A 9,358-nucleotide genomic window follows, 5' to 3' on the forward strand; every position below is an offset into this window, starting at 1 on the left:
TGTGTGTGTGTGTGTGTGTGTGTGTGTGTGTGTGTGTGTGTGTGTGTGTTGTCAGAGCTGGTGAACAGTGACAGCTTGACAACCTGGAAAGTCAGACCATAGTTTATCCAATGAGAAAACATAGAGTGTGGTCATATGCACAGCAAAGAGATTAAGGATTGACTAATAACTCACAAAAAATGATTTTAAAGAACTTGGCATGTGAAATGGAGTATTTGTAAATGCCAAGTAATGCTAGAAATGCCTAACATTTTCATTGTATTTTAAAATCAATCAACCAGGCAGCATGTACTTATTGGATTCCTACTATGCCATCAGTATTGCTACAGTGTGGGCAGAAAAGAATTGTAAAGCACAGTCCTTGCCCTCAAGGGGCTTGTGTGACAACTGACAGAGAAAATGATTGAGAAAGGAAATTTGCAGTCTAAATAGGGTGAAGAAAATGAAAAATGAAACCACCAGTAAACACTGTAGAAAGTGTGTGGTCCAGTGTTCAATAGTTTGATAATAACTGGCAGTTATAAGGTACATAAAGTGATTTACATACTTTATTTCATATAGTCCTCAAAAAAAATGTGGGGTAGATACTAATATTATCCCCGTTTTACATATTAAGGAAAACAAAGCTCATAAAGTTTAAATAATATGTAGGATTATATAACTAGTAAGTATTTGCCACAGGATTCAAAGTCACGTCTTTTTGGCCCTGAGTCCAGGGCTCTATTCACTAGGCCACCCTGCCTCTAAGCACCAAGTTGTTGCTGGAGTTCAGAGAAGGGAGTAAGTCATAAGGACTTTGAAGAAAGGCTTTAAGGGACAGGTAGGCCTTGAGGTAGGTATTGAAGGATGAGTAGTAGAGTTTGTATCATTTTAAGGGGAAGAATAGAGGCTATTTCTGGTGAGAGGATGCTCACAATATATTTGTGGGACAGTGAGAAGTCTGGTCTGAGTGGAATGAAAGATACATGCTAAGAAATAATCGAAAATAAGGTTGGACAGGATAATAATAGGTGTTAACCTTTCCAGGCTCTGAGAGCATATATTGAAGGTCACATAACATCCATAACCCAGTTTATCCTAGACCTAAAGACAAAGTTTCCAGGCCAGGTCTACAACATCTATTCTTTATTTCCTTTCCTGTTCTTCCTAGGAAGCTTAAGTTATACCACATATTCTTTAGGGCATATGCCTGCTAACCCCATTAGGTATTTAAACCCAGTATCTAGTATTTTCAAACATGCTACATTAAAGTCATATAGAACTTTCAACAGTTTCATAATTTGTAGGTGATTTGAGTCAAATTATGAACCTCAAAGTATTGTAGACTGTCGATTTTATCTGAGCAGGGAGGAAACACTCTACCAATGGAGACCAGCAGATTAAAGTTTTAGAGTTATTTGAGGCACTGAGAGTCCAAGTAACTTACAAAGGGCCTCTGCGTGAGCCAGTCAGTCAATAAATATTTAAGTGCCCACTATGTGCCGGGCATTGTGCTAAGCACTGGATAGACAAAGAAAGGCAAAAGGCAGTATCTACTCCTGAGGTACTCACGGCCAGTATTTGTAGGGACTTGAATTCAGATCTTGATCATGAGTCAAATTCTATATTTCCTATGGTATACTGCCTCTCAAACTTCTAAAGATGCCTGAAAGTCACAATAACCCAGTCTTCTATAGAATGGCCAAAAGCAGTAGAACATAATTGAAAGGCCTTTCCATCAGTTTCCATCCTGATGTGGAGAGCTGCCTCAGCAAATCTCATGTGACCCTTTCCTCACTCGGTCTGTAGGAAGGTCTCAGTGAAATGGATGGAAACCTTCTTGGTAATGAGGTGCAGCTCAGAAGAGTGGAAAATGAGATCCTTCTGAAGGGGCAGGGCTGCCTGCCATCAGCTTATGTGCCACCTGTGACCTGCTGCCTTGGAGCCTCTGGGGGCTTTCTGTGCACCGAAATTCTGGCTCTTGAACTCCATTCCTTGCATAGGCAGCTTCTTTTGTGGGTTTGGTTGAAGCAATTCTAGAAAACCTATTTGGCTGAAATAACTAATGCGTGAAATATGAAGTTTCTTAAAAGAATGTGAAAACACTTCCCAGAAGTTTTTTTGTTTTGTTTTGTTTTGTTTTGGTGAAGGTTAGCAGGCTGGATTCCCAGCTGAGGGCAAATAGCTTTTCATTCCTGCTGCTGTTGGTGACATTCAGCTGAGTGTTCCTCATGCCATCCTATGGGTATTTGAGGAATTGCAATAAGATTCTCTTCCTCTCTATTATCAGTGGTAGGAAACAAGAGGAATGAGAGAATAAAGAAAGTTAGAGCTGGAAGGGTGCCAAGGGGTCATTGAGTCAAACTCCTTTTTATAGATGAGGAAAACTGAAGCCCAGAGGGTATTTTTCTGGCTCCAGGATTCCTAGGATCCCCAAAGGTTATTTGGGCAGCCATGAGATGTGGCAGAAAGAATAAAAGACTAAGAGTCAGAAGAACTATGCCTTCTAACAATCACAGCTGTATGAACCCAGCTAAATCATTTAATCTCTGTGGGTCAATGTTTTATCATGTGTAAAAGAAACTTGCTTTCTAAAGGTCTTTGGAGCTCATTCTAAGGTTTTCTTTCTTTCATGTAGAACTGATAGAATCCTAATAAAGCTGCCCCCATCCCCATTATTCTAACTTCCTTATAGGCCCCCCTGAACAGCAGGCCCACCGCCATTACCTAGCTACTCATTCCCCCTCGCCCCACTCAATATCCTACCTTCTTCATATATGCCTCACCGATAACTAGAACAGGTGTGTCCATGCACTCATATTTCTCACAGAAACAGCAGGCATATCCATATGATGGGATCCCAGCCACTGCTTCTAACTAGTCACTGCCTCCAGAACCATTCTTCATATTTCCCACAGAAACAGCAGGTGTGTCCATGCCCTCAACCACAATCACAACCATCTAGTCTCAGACAGGACCACAATACTCAGTCAATCAGAAAGCAGCCCCACCAGGATGCCCAAGCAGGATGTGGACCCCAAAACAATAGAAAGGACTTACCCTAAGTCAGCACCTGCCCAGTAATAGTAAAGAACTGACCTAGAGTGAACTTATGATGTAGAGAGGCTTATTATAATATCATTACCATACATACCCCCTCCCCCAATGGTTTTTTTTCTGTATGCATTGTTGGTAACCCTACCAGCAGTTCCATTGTGGCTGGGATTGCTCCCCTATTACCTAATCCCTTAACAACCCCCTCCTGCCTTTTTAATATTTATAATTTCTGTTATGTAATTGCTTCTGTACCCTATAAAAATCCATCTTGCTTTCTCTGGAGTTACTTGTTCCTCTTGGAACTTAACTTTCTTCATGAGAGGCGTCAATCTCAATAAATGCCTGTACTTGGATTAGAGGTGGTCTGACTCTGAATTCTTTGAGACAGTTCCACCACAACACATCATGAAACTCCAACTTTTTTGGCATTCCTGGGTGGGCAGATCCTGAACCCCAATAGTTTTTGGCATCCCTGGTTGGGCAGAGTCTAAACTGCAACAGCTTTTGGCATCCCTGGGTGGGCAGAGTTGAAACCTCCACAGAACTAAATTCATAGGATCATATATTGAGGTCTGGAAGAGACTTTCGAAGATATTGAGTCTAACCCCTTCATTTTACAAATGAGGAGACTGAGGCTGTTTTTCCACTCTGGTCCTACTCTTTGTGATTCCATCCAGGGTTTTCTTGGTAAAGATCCTGGAGTGGCTTGTCACGTCCTTCTCCACTCATTTGACAGATGAGAAAACAGATGAGGCAAACAGGGTCAAGTGACTTGTGCAGGGTCACACAGCTAGTAGGTGTCTGAGGACATATTTGAACTCAGGTCTTCCTGACTCCAGACCCAGCACTCTACCCACTACACCACCTAGCCACCCTTCTTAAAATCTAGGGATATTCAATCTGTAGAGGAGTAATACTTATGGGGGTTATTTTCAAGTACTTATTAAATGGAAGGTGATATCAAAATTTTTTTTTTCTGCTTAATAATAGAGGGCATAATTGGGGTGGCCAGGTAGCACAGTGAGTAAGAGCACCAGCTCCAGTGTCGGGATGACCAACCTGGAGATCTAATCCCGGGCTCAGATACTCAGCACCACACTCAGAAATACCTAGAAATAACCTTAAGCAAGTTACTTACATTGCTTAAAAAAAAAAAAAAGAATAGAGGGCATAATTAGGAACAATGGATAGAAGTTGTGAAATAGAATTGTGTGTACCAGAGGGGGAAATTTCCTCAAAAGTAGAGCTATTCATATGTAAACATCATCCAAATGCTTTGATAAGGAATGAGTTTCCTCTTGCTTGAGAGGCAAGCTGGTTCCCCTAGCATCTTTGCCCCCAAGGGAATATCTTTCCCTGTCCTTTCTGGCTTCCTTTTATGTGTTGGCTTCCCCCTTCAGAACTTTAACTCTTTGTGGGTAGGAACTTTCCTTTTTGCATGTTGTAGAGAGAATTATTTTTCAGTTGTTGGTTAGGTTAGATGGGTCACTGAGGTCTCTTCCAACTTCGAAATTCTGTGGGCCTCTTCATGCTACTTTTTGATGTTTTGATCTAGAAGCAGGAAGTTTCTTTTCATTTGATTCTGCTAGGACAATGGAAAACCTAACACATCCATTTGTATCTTGGTTATTTACCAACTACATAAGCTGGTGACCATTTACATATTTAATGTTATCTAAATAACCATTTTTTTGTGATGTCCCCCCCCAAAAAAAAATTCACTTGTAGACTATTACAGTCATCCCCTCAATCTTCTCTCCAAGCTGAGTATGACAATTGTTTGATTCCCAGTCATGGTAATGTGTATGCATTACAGACATTTTCTTGTTTTCAGGATCATGTTTAGATTTTGGGAGAGCCTGTGGAAGAAAAAGTGGCTCTGGGGGAGGAGAAGTTCCCTTTGTCATAGGGGAAGTCTTATATTTAATAATAGATCATACTTACACAATGCTTTATAGTTTACAAAATACTCTTCTCGCAGTCACGTGAAATAACTAACTCGAATATTATTTCCATATTTTAGATGAGGAAACAGATTCAGAGAAGTCAACCCTAAAGTAACATGGGGAGGATGTGAAGAACCAACCCAAGTCTTACATTGTTCTTTTAACTCTATAAGTCTGCTTCCATAAAGGACTCCTGCTGTGATCTGGCCCAAGGAGGAAAGACCTCAAGGCCCCAAATATCTCCTTAGAGCTTTTGGTGATATCTTAAATTCTACCAAGCATCAAGGCTTTGTTTTCTGTTAAGGTACAAATATTTCTGGAAGGGATAACTCATTAAGTTGCTAAATAAATGCTTGTTGATTGACTGATTATTAGCATTAGCATTTCCTGCTGGTCCTTGCAGGATTTGGGCACAGAATAGATAGGTTTTGACAGGGGAAAAAGAGGGAGAAATAAGGTGGGAGGTGGGAGGCCCAAGGAAGACAGGTTCCTATATAAAGGGGGAACAGAGCAAAATGCAAACAGGGGAAATAAGAGGGGAATCTACTTCAGAATAGGGACTGTCTTTTACATCTCTGTAGTTTCTATTACTAAGCATAGTACCTGACACGTAGAGTAAACCTGATATATAGATTAGGTTTGGAATAAATCAAAATGACTGCCGAAGACAAACTCCCCTTACTGCATCACTTTGCCGGCTGTTCTCCTGGATGTTTACTCAAACACTTGAATGGATTGGGATATGTGACCTCATTAATTTGGATGTGCCCTCTGATAATGCCTGCTACACCTAACCTTGCCTGCCCAGCTTGTGTGCCCCTTGTCCGTGTCCTCCAGTAGTCTGCCACAGGGGATCCACCCAATGTGCTAGGAGCCTTCCTCGCTTTCTTTTAATAGTATGAGAATACCAGAAGAGAACCCTGGCCCACCTGACATCATCCCTTGTTCTCTGTGAATGACCAGCCCATCTTCTTTTCTTCTCAGAAGCTTCCTAAGAGGCAGTGAGGCATAGGGAAAGAACATAGGCTCTAGATCAGAAGGTCTAGGTCCAAATCTTCTGCCGCGTACACTCTCTATAACTTTACATAAGTCATTTAAACCTTGTGTCCTAATTTTCTCATCTTTTAAAAAAATTAGGGGGTTGAACTAGCTAGCTTCTAAAGTTCCTTCTAACTCTCTGATCTGATTTGGTCTCCAGAGCTCCTCAGTGGTTAAAAATTGTAGCCTGGTTACCTGGTCACCCCTGCTATCCCTCAGTGGAATAATCATTTTTAATTATTTAGAGACTGTTGTATAACATGTCTTGCTGGCATACAATGAAATTAATAGGGATACTTGTAAATCTGACTTTTGCCTCTAATGGTTAATACACGCTGAGTTCCAACTTCCCCTAGAATGTCAGAAATGAGTTGGAAATATATGAGAGAGAGAAGGCCAGGATTCACTTGATGTAGGTCTAATTGAGATCAGTGAACTGGGCACACATTTCAGTTGTCCAGAATTGGCTTGACATCAGTTACTGTTAGGAAAAGATTGGGTGGTAATAAGACCCTGAGGTCCCACCTGCCTCTTGAATCTAGCTCAGGTGTTGTTGTCTTTTTCTGCCCATGTGCAGGTGTTAGGAATTTGATCTGGGTAGTTTTATTTTCTTTGGCTTCTCTGTTGACCTTTAAAGCTTATAATGAAGCTATCATTCAAAGCAGCTGCCTCCATTATTACCCTTGCCACGTGAGTGCCCACAGGTTCTCTAAGTGCCAGGAAAATGCCAGTGAAACAACTGCTGGTACCCTCCCTCCCAAACTACCTAGCATTAAATTATTTTGTATATATGTGTATTTATTCACTTTCTATTTATACTATCTCTATCTGTTTATCTATCTATCCTTATTTTCTTCCCCATTACAATGGGAACTCCTTGGGAGTATGGATTGTTTTAGCTCTTCAAACATTGCCAGGTACCTCCATCACAGGTGCTTAAGAAATATTTGTCAATTGATGATAGATTTAGAGCAAAATACTAAGCAGTATCCCTGCTTAATAATCCCAGCTGACATTTATATGGTATTTTAAGGTTTGCAAGTCCTTTTTCATACATTATTTTGTTTGGTCTCACAACCACCTGTAGATCCCGATACTGCCATTGTCACCATTTTACAGATAAGGAAAACAATGCACAGAGAGTTTAACCTACTTGCCCATGGTCACCCATCTGGTAAGTTTCTGTGGTGGGATTTGAACCCAGATGTTTCCAGACTCCAAGTCTAAGACTCTTTCCATTATACTATGTACTTCTTGGAAATAACCTAAACTCAGCAGGCAGCAAATAGAGTGAAAACTGGGGAGACTGAGACATCTAAACTGGCTTCTAGGCCCTGCCCTGCCATTAATTAGTTTGGAAACATTTGGCAAATTATTTACCATATCCATGCTTCAACTTCCTCATCCAGAAAATCAGGATTCTAGAACAACAATAGAGTACATTTCTCTAAGACCTCAAGGCCACAGGTTCCCCACCCCGTTCTAGTGTTTTCCAGTTTACAAAGTACTTTATAGACATTATCTCATTTGATTAGCACTATAAACTCCTGAGGTAGAGGATTTATCTGGTCTAAAGTTCTATGATTCTGATATGTTGCATTGAAAACATTCTGAAGTCTCTTGCAAACATGGGTATGATATTTCCATTGGGCATTCACAGTCCTTCATAACCCCCTTCCCCCAACCTACCTTTCCAGCATGACATTTGTTTTTCTCCTTTTGTGCACACCATGGTTCAATTAAACTGGTCTTTATAGTGTTCTTCACCTGCAGCAGTCCATCTCCCTTCCCCATACCTTTGTCCTGGTTCCCTGGCTATTCGGTTGCCTGGAATGTACTTTCCTACTCACTCCTGCCTCAGTAGTTTCAGTCCTGTCCGACTTTTCATGATCTCCTTTGGTGTTTTCTTGGTGAAGATACTAGAGGGGTTTGCCATTTCCTTCTCCAATTCATTTGACAGATGAGGAAACAGGCAAACAGGGTTAAGTGACATGTTCAGGGTCACACAGATATTAAGTGTCTGAGGCCAGATTTGAACTCAGGAAGATGAGTCTTCCTAACTTCAGGCCTGCTGCTCTACCCACTATGATGCATACTGCCCTGACGATGATTTACATAAAGCATTAATTAAGATTCTCAAAGCTAGTACTTACTGCTTAGGATGACAGGGACTAGGGCACTGACCACTTACCTAGGAGAACAAAGATGCAGGCAAGTATGGCGATAAGGGCCCCCCTGCTCAGGCTGACCGGGAGCATGTAGGCCTCAGCGCTGCAGGACATCACATCCCCCTCATCATCACAACTGCACACCTGAACTGTCAGTGTGCCCGTGCTACTTAGCATGGGCCTTCCATTGTCTGCAATCAGGATGGGGAGGTAAAAGACATTCTGTTCCTGCTGCCGAAAACCAGATCTCCTGGTAAGAATCCGGGCAGTATTGTCTGGGGTGGAAAAAGAAAAAAAAAATTGAGTTGGGAGAGGTAGGGAGAGGAGGAGAAAGGTGGGGAAGGAGAAGATACACAAACAAGTAAATTCAACTTTTCTGATGAGGGAAGAAAGAAGAGAGGAGTGTGACAGGAAGACAAGCCTCTGTGATGTTTCCATGTTAGTGCTCTCCCTGGTTTGGCATGCATCAGCATTTGGCCTCTGTTTCCCTGTCTGATTTTTACTTGCTTCCAGGCAAAACACTGAGACCTGGGAGGCAGGGCCTTTTCAGGAGAGTGTCCTATCCTTTGTGACATAAACCGCCCAGGGCTCACTGTCAGCCTTTAGATCTCACCAAAGTGTCTTGGGGAAAGCCAGACAGAAATGAACAATCAAGGGCACCTCTGGTCCCTGTTTATTCCTGCTCAGCAGTTTTTCAAGGCCTTACAGCTGCTTTTGAGCCTCAAGTTTAAAAAAAAAAAAAGGAAAAAAGAGGCTAAGGAGACCTCAGTGAGCAACCTTGGTGATTATGGCAGATTGCTTATTTCTGTCACATTCTAGCTTGGCTGGAGCTCATGTCCTTTACTATTTTCTTTTTTGTCCCCTCAAAGGCAGCCATCAAATCCTTTTGATGCCTTTGGAAAAGGGTGTTCCTTTAGCAGAAGCTGATTTGAAATCCTCTAGTTTATAGGATATTGCCACTTTCTCATGGGTGGGCTGAAGGTAGGGATGCCACTAACTTGAAAACTTAGATAGATTTGGAGATCAACTTGGGAGGGAGGTTTGACCTTGATTGACAGCTTAAGCATCAAGACCGACCAGCCTTCCTTCCTTCCTTCCTTCCTTCCTTCCTTCCTTCCTTCCTTCCTTCCTTCCTTCCTTCCTTCCTTCCTTCCTTCCTTCCTTCCTTCC

General features: G+C 41.8%; 1 protein-coding gene across 1 annotated transcript in view; it reads right to left on the bottom strand.

Moving 5' to 3' along the window:
* The window catches only part of CDH20 (cadherin 20), a 304,259-nt gene that overhangs the window by 5,289 nt on the left and 289,612 nt on the right, over window positions 1–9,358 (bottom strand). The window contains exon 12 of the mRNA XM_069100751.1: window positions 8,212–8,463. Within this exon, the coding sequence (XP_068956852.1) occupies window positions 8,212–8,463 (252 nt within the window). The remainder of the gene's footprint in view (window positions 1–8,211; window positions 8,464–9,358) is intronic.

This window comes from Petaurus breviceps, unplaced genomic scaffold (assembly GCF_028583685.1).
Source record: "Petaurus breviceps papuanus isolate PSGF00001 unplaced genomic scaffold, PetGlider_PUasm1.0 42, whole genome shotgun sequence".
In the NCBI taxonomy this organism is placed as follows: domain Eukaryota; kingdom Metazoa; phylum Chordata; class Mammalia; order Diprotodontia; family Petauridae; genus Petaurus; species Petaurus breviceps.